This window comes from Anarrhichthys ocellatus, unplaced genomic scaffold, assembly GCF_004355925.1.
Source record: "Anarrhichthys ocellatus isolate YVR2014 unplaced genomic scaffold, GSC_Weel_1.0 scaffold37, whole genome shotgun sequence".
Taxonomy (NCBI): Eukaryota; Metazoa; Chordata; class Actinopteri; order Perciformes; family Anarhichadidae; genus Anarrhichthys; species Anarrhichthys ocellatus.
Window position 1 is genome coordinate 2,613,085 of NW_022280067.1, and position 12,777 is coordinate 2,625,861.

At 41.7% G+C, this 12,777-nt stretch overlaps 2 protein-coding genes across 2 annotated transcripts in view; one reads left to right on the forward strand and one right to left on the reverse strand.

Moving 5' to 3' along the window:
- LOC116394068 (LIM and calponin homology domains-containing protein 1) overlaps positions 1-7,854 on the reverse strand; it is a 74,697-nt gene extending 66,843 nt beyond the window's left edge. Inside the window, 2 exon segments of the mRNA XM_031866856.1 lie at positions 7,188-7,485; positions 7,797-7,854. Of these exon segments, the coding sequence (XP_031722716.1) occupies positions 7,188-7,292 (105 nt within the window). The 5' untranslated portion in view covers positions 7,293-7,485; positions 7,797-7,854.
- Positions 7,855-9,296: 1,442 nt separating this feature from the next.
- Positions 9,297-12,264, forward strand: LOC116394107 (transmembrane O-methyltransferase homolog). Its single transcript, XM_031866933.1, has 4 exons — positions 9,297-9,507; positions 10,794-11,088; positions 11,490-11,686; positions 11,792-12,264. Exons 2-4 carry the CDS (start codon positions 10,833-10,835, stop codon positions 12,113-12,115), a joined length of 777 nt encoding a protein of 258 aa, XP_031722793.1. The 5' UTR covers positions 9,297-9,507; positions 10,794-10,832; the 3' UTR covers positions 12,116-12,264.
- Positions 12,265-12,777: the final 513 nt, after the last annotated feature.

The window sequence follows — 12,777 nt, forward strand, 5'->3', positions numbered from 1 at the left end:
TGTGTGTGTGTGTGTGTGTGTGTGTGTGTGTGTGTGTGTGTGTGTGTCGCACTGCAGTTTGAGTGCCAGGCTGCCTTGCTCTCTCTCCTCCTTGAAGGCTCCTTTTCTCTTTCAGCGCATGAACACACAGACCTGACAGTTGAACAAGATGAATATGTTCACCTTGTCACAGACAGACTTGGAACATCGGGCACCAACAGACACACACACACAGAGACGCACACAAAGCAAGAAAGTCAAAGGGACGTCCAGACTGAGCAGCTGATATTCTCGGTGCTCTGCTGGATGTTATAGAACTCCATCTTTCTATTGTTACAACTTGTCCAGTTTCGGATCCAGCTGGGCTATAGGCTATCCCAGCATGCATCCTGTGAGGGTACATCCTGGACAGGTAGGTATATAATGTATACCACAGGGGGTAACATGTAATTATGTAATATTTGGGGTGGCACTTTGTAAACTCAAATAAATGCATCATGTGACACAAGAATCGGCCAATCCGCGCGTTAGCCAGTCGGTCTTAAATCTGTTCTTAAACCCACAGATAGTCTCATTTAAATAAAGGGCTGTTTTAGGAAACCCATCAACTACTCACACTAACAAAGATGATTTCTTAAAGAATACTGTTGTGTGTGATAAGTTGTCATCAACCTAACTGGATAAAGTTGCTTTCACCTTGCCTAGTGCTCTACTTTATTTGAATATATTTGATTGTAAAATTAAGTACCTGCCGATTTTACTAGATAAGTTGAGCCATTTGAGTTCTCTTTTCCTTCCTGCTTCAAGAGGAGCACCTATCTTATGTGTGTCTAGTTTGGCAGGTATAGCTTTCAAATATCTACTTTGCTGTTATTGGAAGTGAACAGCAGCCAAAAAAACCCCACCGCTTCATTTGAAAGCTCCTTGCGATGAAGGACGTTACGCAAGTCGGCTACAGGCAGGACACACGTGAACACCAGAACGGCTGACGATCAGTGACTCAGCGTTCAAGTTCAGAAAATATGAAAACAAAACAGAAACGGTGGTCATTATTTGTCTAAATGTCACCGCCGATATGAGATTGGATCTCCAGAACAATATGGAATAACCTTAAGTGGATTCATGTCGCTTCAGTGACTTGAATGAACACAAATGTTCAGACGTGCAAACACAGTGGGGGGGGCTAATCTTCTTTGGTAATCTACCACATGAACACCTCTCAACCCAAACGTGCGTGTGTTCATAAAGACCCATCTGGACCCAGACTGGCAGGCATTTGCTGACAAGTGCATTATTGTTGTTTACTACGTGGGTTTTTGCTCTCTTAACACACTGTCCAAATCATACACAAAAGCATCCGGCCATATCTAACACACTGATGCATCCCATTAGCACTGATATCATTTAAAAAGGTATAGCTAGAACTTGAAAAGATGGCTGTATTATTTGGGGGTTGGACATATACTGTATACTGTAGGTGCAATGACGAGGCCTGCTTCTCTGAAACATCTAATCCTTTGTTCTCTCTCTCTAATGCTGCAGTGTCAACACGCCGGCTCCTTTCCCTGCTTCAGCAGGAGAGGACAGACGGCTTCTGCTGAGATTAAGAAGATCATAACCACAGGATTAGTGATTAGCATCTTACTTTCAGGGATTTCTCATTTGTGTGAGTGACTGAAGCTGTGCGACGCCGATTTGTGTTTTGGCAAAGAAGGAGCTTTAATCTAATTGTAAAAAAAAAAAACAGCATCATCCAATTTTGTGTTGCACTTGTATCAGCTCCAGCTCAGCTGAGCAGAACGTGGACGGTTATGTTGTGACTTGTTCCATCAATAGAGCTGTGGATGCTTTACTTTAGGCAACATAGATGCATGACAAGCCACTACAACTGTGGCCAATAAAGCTTATTCAACAAGCATGTGGAGACTGTTGTCCTTCATGATGTAAAACGTCTAAAAAGTATTTTCAGGACCGTGAATAGCAGCATGTTGCGCTGATAAAAATGGCTAAATGTAACACTCTCCCCGGAGGGATCCATGAAAGATAGAAACTTCATGTCAGTCTATAGCTTAACATTGCAACCCACTGTCTTGTAAACACAATCTACCTACTTTGCTTACGAAATTTGCATGAATCAGACTCATTATCCAATTTGTCCAAATTGCTTAAATATGATATTACGTAACCATAAACACACTGACGGCAGAAGTCATAAATTTTGCTCTAAATGCAGAGAAACAAAATGAAAGACTTGGGCTCCTGAAATGAATCATGTCCATGTTCCAACTTAATTCTCATCCCGGAATAAAACACTAAACTGTGTTCTCTAAACTCATCGTTCACAATGCACAAGGAGGAGGGGAGGGGGGGTGGGGGTGCTGGACCATGGACCTCTAGTTCATCGGAGCACTAAGGTGAGTGATGAAGGGGACATCCTCAATCCAGCCTAAACCCTTCACTGACAGACATTTCCTTCTAAAAGTACACTCCTCCTTGGCTTGTAGTCACAGCGGTGCATCTCATGCACTTTGATAATAACTGACGAGACATCTCAGCACTTAACACATCAGTGGACTCGAGAACGACAATGCCCCCAAACTGGGAATGACATCATGGATGAGTTCAGAGGAGACAATAGATCTTTCTAAGCACACAGCGCCAGCTTCCCAAAACAGCCCCGGGCCAAGAACAGAGAGGTGTGCTGCATCACATTTCTCAAGTTCTGTTGCCGTCATGGGATCCAACGAGGAAAAAGAGCCTTTACGAGCGCTGATTCAGAACATGAACATTGTATAGTGCTGGTATGAAAGTGCTACTCAAGGACATTTTGACAGACAAACAGCTGTTGATGGATTCGCATCATTACTGTAAGATTGACCCTGTGATCTTTTTGGTCAGGGGTCTGTTTTGCTGAACAGGCTATCATGGTGAGAATCAGACCGGAGACAAAGGTTTCCTCATGAGTATCCATCAATAGTGTGTGTGAAGCAAAAAACTAAATGTACTTCAAGAAGCACCATCGACTATCTGATCACGATTGCAAAAACAGCTACAAAGGCCATTAATATTAAGCCAATTAGAACTCCAGCACGTGTCGGCTTTAAACAAGCCTCCACTTTAAACACAGGAGTTCAAGCATGAGGATTATCTGGTGGCCGACTTTAAAGTGCTGATTACTAAAACATCAAAACAATTCCATATTTCAAAAAGGTTTGAAAAGCAGAAATTTAAATATTAAATTACTTCTCTCAATAAAAACTACGTTCTGAATGTTCTGTTCCACACAACGTTCAAACAGAAAATCAATCAACCAAATCACAAAACCATGACATAGTGTTATATTATTGGCACAATGTACAATCGCTATTCAAATTACTGGTTTTGCAAAGAAACTTTAAATGCATCTTACACCGAACAAAGCATCTGGAAGTGTGGAGATATGACATATTGTCCTCACAATGCGTGAGGATCATCATCAGTGTTAAAAACTCTTTGGGTTCTTTGCACCTCTTTGGCCCATTGGCTTGGCTCGGCTCATCGTTTCCTGGCACCTTAACTCAAAGTTTCCGTAGCAAACCGCAGGAGCTGTCATCAAGTCTCAGCCCGTTTGGCACTTTAACCTCATGAACTGCGTCTCATTCCAGTCTGATTAGGTTGGTCCTAATTGTACTTATTGCACCTATGCATGGTGATTGATTGAAAGCTGTTTGTTTGGCAACATAGTCTATTCTAGTGTCGATTGGATGTCTTCCGTTGCCCCTTTTCACAGGACTTACTAGCTGATTTCAGGATGCAAAGAATAAACACACAACCCCTATTTGTGTGTTGACTCCTATATACACATTACAACACTGCACATATACTAAAAACACTCGTACTTCAAGTCTCCTGATGAAATACTTTGTGTAGACTGAAACACTGAATGAGGATTAATCCCCTAGTGACATGGATCCGTCTGGTGATTTGTCTGTCGAGTACAATGATATCACTGGAATGATATCAGCCATTGACATGTAGATGATATCACCCTCCCTTTCAGGCTGGTCACAATGGAACTTTCTGTTATTCACAGCCCCCTAAACATGCCAAGACTTGGACAGGAGGAGGTGGGGATCCAGGGTTACAGAGAAAGAGACAAAGCAGAACCAACAGAGAGGAGACGCAGAACTAGTTGAGACAAGCTCTGGAAGAAAAAAAAGGACATCTTGCCAAGAAGAACTATTTACAAATGTATGACACACGATTAAATCCAGCATTAAGAAGATCATCGTCTGGCAAATAAATAGCCAAAATCATACCAATGAAGCAGTCAGATAACCTCATTGGGTTGCTGTTCATGCACACAGCATGTGGCTATGTGACACAAATCAATCATCCTCATCAAAGGGGCCAGTCGGGCTCTTGTGAAGATCACAGGAGCTTAAACACCGTCATTAGTGACTGCATTAGTGACAAGCTGGTGAGAGGAAGCGGCAGACACAGGAAGTAATGAGTGCAGGTGTGAGCGCTTCTTCAATGCGTTGGCTTTTACAGACGGGGCCCTTTGTTGCCATTTGTCTGAGCTCGGCTCCCATGGTGACACATTTAAGAAGATTTAAATTAAAAGTGGATGATAGGCGAAATGTGCTGCGATTGGTCGGCCATGGCTGCTCCTGTTCTCTGAATGCTGGTGGAGACAGTTAATAGCGAAGAAAACAGGAAGCAAGTTGAAGATGAAGTTGAAGTTATCTTTCCTTTCAGCAACACTAAATGAATCAACATGTTCTCAATCTAGCAAAGCCGTTTCAGAGCAAACCCTTCTGTGGGTGAAAGAACATGAACATGATTACTTCTTTGTGATTGCACGGAAATAGATGCTCGGAAACATTTTGTGATCTAACTTGCAAAGCCATTTACTGTGCTGCAAACCATCCCATCTCTGCTATGTATCGCAACAGGTGTGAAGAACTTCTTAAGACAACAAATGTCTGACACAGCCGTTTACTATGACGGTGGTGCTATGCTAAGCTACAGGGTGAAATCCTACGCTGAACTGCAGTTTCTACTCCGGATGCAACAGTGACAGGACCACCAGACCACGTTCACAGAGAGGCATAAATCTGGTTTTCAACAGGACTCTTAAGGGTGTGTGTGTGTGTGTGTGTGGTTAGCAAATCCACAGCAGAGTTCAAATTATCGTCAACTGCCATAACAAACCAGATTTAAGAGTAACTGCTGTGGGTTATTAAAATCATGCCAAATACACGCAGTTTAAACAGGCCCTAAAATAGCACGATGAAGTCTCACGATTTGCCTCTGCAAAGACCCGTTAATGTTATCTGGTTGTTTTTTACAGTATATGTTTCAGTATATGTAAGATGGGCAGCCGTTGTTTAAGAATGGCACACCTGTAGAAGGTCAGAAGATAGAGATGTGCCTTTGCAATCAAGAATTTAATATTGCACTTATAGGTCTTTGACGCAAACAGTTACGATTACAAACTTAAAAAGGAACAAACGAGAGGACAAAGATGAAGGATGTATGACTGAAGAAGTGAACTCAGTCCACAGCGAGGACGCCGGCTGCAGTTTATTTGCACGTTTTAATCCCGACGATAAATGACAAACAGGAGACCCGTCGTTATAACCTCTCGCCTCGAGTCCTGACACCATATATGACACAGCATGTGAATAAATAAATTGAATAAGAAGGCGTCAAACATTAACCGATGCTAATGCTGACTGAAGCTTTGTGTTGTTCCACACATCCAGGATCCAGTAACCTGTCCCTGGTTCCCTGAGGTGACCAGGTGTGGATGGGTAATGAAACCAGTCCCCGCTGGGTTAGGGTGACAAAAGAACCACACAGGAGAGGTATCAGTTCACTGCCGTCTTCTGAGCTCTTGGTCCTGATCTGCCTCAGAGATTCTAGGTCAGTGGTGGCTTTTTAAAGACTTGATATGGGCCTCCAAGGAGTTTGGTGCTGCTAAATAGGTCTGTAATGGCTGCCGACACTCTTCAAGAGGATCTGTCATTTTCAATACTAATCTGAGATGTAGTACACTTTGATTAGTTCAAACGCAGTATGGCAAATATCTACACATGAAAACACATCAGGTCAGAAAGATGACCAGAGTTGAAAAAATACTAGTCAAACAATAGACGTATCAAAAAAACTCTTTATATATAGAAATGTTGTAATTGTCTTCTTGGTGGTACAGAGACATGCATTAAATAAAGAACTATAAATGATGGGTGGGAAACGTTTGGCCAATACAAGTGCAGAGTGGGAGCTATTGACAAAGATATAATGAACATGCAGGGATTCAACAGTTTAGATGCTGCAACCCACAGCCCCATACTCCTCGTCCACGCCCCTGCTACACTGAACCGTTCACTTCGTGCCACAGCCGAGCTTCAGATCACTTTGTGAAGCCTTTATGTAAACCTGCAGAGCTGTGACTGCATTCCACCGACGTGCAACAGATAACCGGCCGGTCGCGAGGACAGCTCGCTGCAGGATGACACAGTCAGACGCCATGGAGGGCAGGCAAGTGTCGTGATTGAAAATGCTCCCAGAACAAAACCTCGTTTGTGTGATTAGTCTTCGCCAGGCTGGGCTCTCAATGAGGCAAAAAAAAAAAAAAAAATCCATTCCACATGATGCATTCTTTGTTTTCGGCCAAACACGCACCAGGCCCCACAGCTACTGTACAATGAGCTCCACCAAGAACAACTGAACGCCTGCTGCAACATTCAGGAGGGTCGAGTACAACTATGTGCAGTATCATACATTACTGTAGTAAGGCTCTATCTGTAGAGATCAAGCATGACGGTTTCTATTTTGAGGGTTTTAATGTAGTTTTCATTGGGATTCAGTCACAAATTATTATAGGAATGTGATATTGCAGAAGACTAAAATACCAATAAATTAAATATATTCACGAAAAATGCATTTCTGAGCAAGAAGCACACTTTAACCAAACAAACTTATAAACAAACAAACAAATATCTTCTCAGAAATAAGTCATATAACTGCAGTTTGGGTCACCTTTCAACAGGTGACGAGGCAATAAATTCAAACTGCAGATTATAGGAGAAGGCGCTGCAGATACCGGCTGCAAAACCAGTAACCAGGGCCACGCGACAATACAACAAAACACCTGCGCGAGAAGGGAAGCGAAGTTAAAACAGCATTCATAACTCTGTTAAGTGCTCCGCGTGACTCACCTCTATCCATTCCTGCGCCTCCTGAAACGCGGAGTCAGCGGCCGACTCCTCGGTCACAGGGTGATGCTGATGAGACTGTCCGATGTCTGCAACCGGACTGGCCATTGGCGAAGAAGCTCTGCTCTCCAAGTATTAAAGCTTGTAAAAAAAATAATAAAAATGTATGAAAAGCAGCTCAGTGCTGCGTTATTCCACCGAAAAATAGACGTGAATTATGTCGGTCGGTTGTGTTGCAGCAGCAGCACCGGCGAGGCGAACGAACCAGTTGCTGCTCCACAGTGTCGCTCCTGTTGGGAGTCTGTAGGCAGAACAACCAGCATCAAGTCAGCCAGAGTCACCCATATCGCTTTCGGTTAGACCATTCAAAATAAAAGCTGAGGGACATACTTTCACAATAGTGGGGATTCAAATATAACACAATAAATATTTAGGGAATTAATGCAGTAACAAGAAACCCTTGCTGTCACACACATTAAAATAATTTCAGCATCTAACGTAACGTCAGGCCGTCTAACCAATTGTCATCTTATTACTTATAATATTTACATTGTGTCATATTACTTAAAGTGCGTGTATGTTGCTTAAAGATAAAGATATCAGTTAACCTACCGCTGGTTTTGAAGACATTTGCAGATTCTTCAAAGACTCATTTATTCAACTGAAATAAAAATGCTTCCACTCTCTACTGTTGCAACTCTCAAAACTAAAGGCCATGGAAACCGGAAGTGAATGTCTTTTTTTGGCGCTAAAAAAATGAACAAATCAACAAGACAGGTGACCGGAAATTGCTTAGGACATTATTAACTCATTGTTAAATAAAAAATAAACACTAGAAAATACTATTAATATCTATTACTATTTCTTTGTTTTATAATCTAAACTAATTTCATTATTCACAAATTGTCAGTGTTATTACTGCTCATTGGCATCCACTCCACCAGCCATTTGTTTAGGCTCTTATTTTGGTTGCAAAACCGCCTTACTTCCGGTATTAATCTAGCTGCAGCTGGCTAACTTGATGCATCCGGACCGACAGGACTTGCACACCGCAGTATGATCCGCTCCAATGGCCAGAAATACACAAAGCAGCGCGACGCCACCACCAGCCAATGAGGGCAGCAACACACTGGGGATCTCACACCCATTTCAACTATATGGGGCAACTTTGAGAGCATTAATTTCACTGATATAGAGCAAAGGCACCAAAAAGCAAAGAGCCGACTCATAACTCCAGTCATTGATCATTATGAGGCAATTAACACAGATACTATTTAGAATTTTTATTTTTGTTCATTATCTCTTTTTCTATGAATTGTTTTAATCATAACAAATAAATCTAACTACATTTTGCAAGTAAAAAGGTTCACAGGTTTCCCTCGACCAGGCCGATAAACAAAAAGTTTAATAGGCAGACCTAATGAAACAGTGGAAATGGCTAAGGTGGGAAAACTTTTCTAATTAGCCCCATTTATTTAGTTTCAAATACAGCCCCTAAACCTGAATTACAAAATGTCTTGGATGGTAAACTTGCAGGGAACTTGCACTTGAAGCCCAGGGAACATTTATTTAAAATATGTAATCGGCAATTAAAATTTGATATCTCCCCTGCTGAAAACATGGTCAATTGTGTTTGCTGAAGTGCACAGCCAAGCCAGATACTGTTGATTAAAATCAAGTGTTTTGCCCCCTGTGGTCTCCTTAAGTCTTTATAAAGATATTTCTGACAGTATTTAATGTAAAGTATATGCCCTCTGTGGTCAATGAGATTATACAAAAACAGCTTCCATAATAAATCAAGACAATCAGGGATGTTTCTCAAAAGGAGAGGCCACACACAAACAATTTCAACATGTCTTAAGCACAATACAAACATTAAAAGCCATTAGTTTATGAAACTGTATCAGAGGTTTGATGACCACCAATATGCACTTATCCAGGTCCTGCGGAAAACAGACGTGTGTCCACGGGCCTGGTGATATTCTCACATATCTGCTGACCTCTTGTGGAATAATGCAGCAGTACTGTAAAGTAGGAGGGGGAGCTTCAGGCAGGCATATGTGTTCATTTGTAATGATTCACTCGCCACTCCTCTCTCCTGTTCCTCAGGCTTCGATTTCCTGGATACCAAAAACAGTTCAGTGGATTTCTTTCATGTAATCTTTGTGCCACAATATATCTGTTCAGGAGACAATCATGGTCCGTTTTTCAGGAGGCTGACGGTTTATTTTAAGCTGCTCACCTTCTTGACTTCCAAGAGTGACGGCCCCATCTGTGTTTGACAGGTAACACTCTCAACCTGGACGGACACCAGGGCAGTGCGGTAAGTATTACACCTCTACTGCAAATATGTCATTTCTTCTGTCTCAGGAAATACAAAGAAACATCTTTGTTGGAATTTTTCATTTTTTTTGTTAAAAATTTTCCAGAATCCACATTTTTCCAATGTTTGAACATACAAATTTAACACAATGTTATTGTATATTCAGTCTTTTTAAAAATGTATTCCAAGTACCTATGAATCAAAGATAGTGCATCTATTAAAGATGAATAATTAGTTTTGCAAAAGAGTGAACTTAACATTATTTATATGTGTCCCTTAATCTTTGCAGACAGGATTTATCTTTCTGCTTTTTAGATTTTTGAACAGTTCCACTGTGTCATTTGGTTTATTGTCTTCAGGCCCGGTACAATGATATATATTTATGGAACCACAATGATATTGTTTTTAACATGCAAAGGGGAATGCAGTTAGTTAATTTACTGTTAAATGCCCACCATACCACATCACTTTATGTGTTTACTCTTTGAGACCCAACAGTCAGAATCCTGCTGTGGTGTATTTACTGTATTGAGAGTTGATTGTTGGACTCTCAAAAGATGGTTGAGAGCTTTCTTTTTTCCAAGAGCAGATTTATTCAGTGAAAGCACTTCCTGTGGTATTTGATTGTAAGATAAACAAGCAGGCATTCTGCCTCCTGTGACTTATATTTTTTCTACATTGTAATGAGTTAAGAGTTGAAACACTTTAACAGGCTCCTGCCAACAGAAATACCATAACGTGTCTGCAGGGGGTGCCAGAGCTCAGTTATTTTGTACTGGTTGCCAGTTAAGACTTAGAAATAATTAAATTAATATATTGCTTCATGCACTCCCTAATGCTATTTATTATTCCTGTTAAGTGATGTGTAAGGTTGAGTATAAAACCGGCATCTTGACAATTCTGTACCACCAATAACGGTAATAACGACTAGTCATAATATGGAGAAACACACATACTGTATGTCACAGTGTTTCCTGCAGTCATAATGTCCCCACAATGCTATTTTAGACTAAAGAAGAATCAAGTGTGACACAGTGAACATGCCAACATAGCAAACCTTCTCTCCTCTCTTTAGGTTATCTTTTTAACCAAAATAGAATCATAAAATACCTCGTAATTTGTGTCAAACAGCTGCTAACCGCTGCCTGAAAAGACAAATCAGAGCTGGGATTTATTCAAAACCGGAACAGAGAAGCAGAAATCAGAACTAGAAATGTGACACTTTTCTTGAATCTCATTTCTCGTCCTCTCAGTCACACTCCTGCCTTCCCTCTTTACACCTGCAGGTTTTCACGGGTCTTCCCGTCTCCTTCACATCCTATAAAATGTGGCTCATGGTCGCTTCTGTCCCGCTGCTCCCCGCCATCATCATGGCATCCGCTCGTTATCGTGTCAAAGTTGCCTCGCTGTGCCATCGAGCTCTGGCCTGGACGCTGAGGCTGCTGCGAGGGAGAGTGTGCGTGAGGAGCACCCACGCCTTTGTGTTCTCCGAATGCACCCACGGCAAAGCCGACAGCGTCCTGGAGACCTTCAACCTGTACGCCGACACACACCTGTCCCTCTGCATCAGCCCACAGACGGGTCAGTATGCACAATCACTTTAGTGCATTCAGTTACAAGGATTCAGTAAGAGGATTTTATGTGAAAATCTCACTTTATGTGAAATGAACACTGTGGTTTTTGTATTTCACTCACTTAATTCTCTTAGAATAATATTTTACATCTAACTGCGTATCTATCAGCCATAAGTTCCTCACATCACATTAATAAGACACCATGGTTTTTACTATAACTGTATTTGACCTATTTGATTGAAAAAAAATAGCTTTCTGTTTGGAAATCCATGTCCACAGTGTAACGAATCGTGCTCTACGTTGAAATAAAAGAACAAGTGTCAGATCAATAAGCAGTCACAGATATGAAAAGGATCAAGTCGTCATCAAGCCGATGAAGGAATCAGCATCACCTGTCGCCTCTCCCAGGTGAAGCACTGGATGAAGCGGTGAGGCGTGTCCGTCCCTCCCAGGTGTTGGAGCTCGGGATGCACTGTGGCTACAGTTCTGTCCGCATGCTGCGTCTGCTGCCCTCTGCTGGCAGACTGGTCACAGTGGAGCTGGACCCACTCACAGCTGAGCTAGGGGAGGAAATCATACTGGTGGCTGGCTTCAAACACTCCCAGGTACGCCCAGGGAAGGCTGCACTTAAATAGAAGATAAATTGGCAAACATTCTGTTTCCTTGAAAGGAAAGCTAAATTTACCAGAAGGATTCTAACCCCTCTTCAGTTCCAGGTGTTGACATCCAGCTCAGCGGAGGCCATCCCGTCTTTGCATTCAATCCTTCAGCTCAATCAAGGGACCAGCGAGGGGCTCAATCTGGTGCTAATGGACCATGACCCCGAGCAGTACCTCCCAGACCTGCTGGCTCTGGAGAAAGAGCAGCTCCTCTGCCCCTCTGGCTGCTCCGTCCTCCTGATCTACAGGAACCAAAGACACGGAGATCGCAGAGAAGTCCTGGGTCACATCGGAGCGAGGCCCGACCGCTACATCGTCAAGTCAGAGCTTCAGTGTATGACGGAGATCTTCTACCAAAAGAAAAGCACAAGTTGAGAAGTGAGAACAAAGTCTAAAGATGTAGGTGTGTGCTTTCAGGTTTTGTGTGGACTGTATCAACCAATAGTATTAAATACTTCACCTTCTCTTGTATTACTGTGGGTCAAAGTACTGCAGGATAAAAAACACATGCTGAATAAATTATTTTCAACAAAACTGTTTTTTCTTTCCATAAATTGTTAAGTTATATGTATTACAACATCAGTATGTAAAGCAAAGTATTCATTCTATATATTACCCATCATTTTAAATATCTGATTTACAGCCGAAAAGGAATATTAATATTAATATTACTACGTATGTTTCATTTTTTCGGTTGCCTCATCATATATGGCCCCCAAACGACAAAGTAGATCAGATGATGCTTTTAGTTCCACAGCGGGGACATGTTCAGTGTTACAGCAGCACAGGGGAGAGCGCAATAACAAGAAACCTCAATAATAACAACAAGATGTAGTAAATAAGTAAACAGTTAAAAGCAAAATATAATAATAAGTAAGACTGAACCACTCAATATACATTATTGCATAATGAGGTATTGATATTGCAGAGTTTAATATACATTGGTAATGCACATGTCAGATTTGGTATTTGCAATTACACATAATGATTCCAACAACACACACAGGTAGAGGAGATACAAAATACTTCGTCCTTTT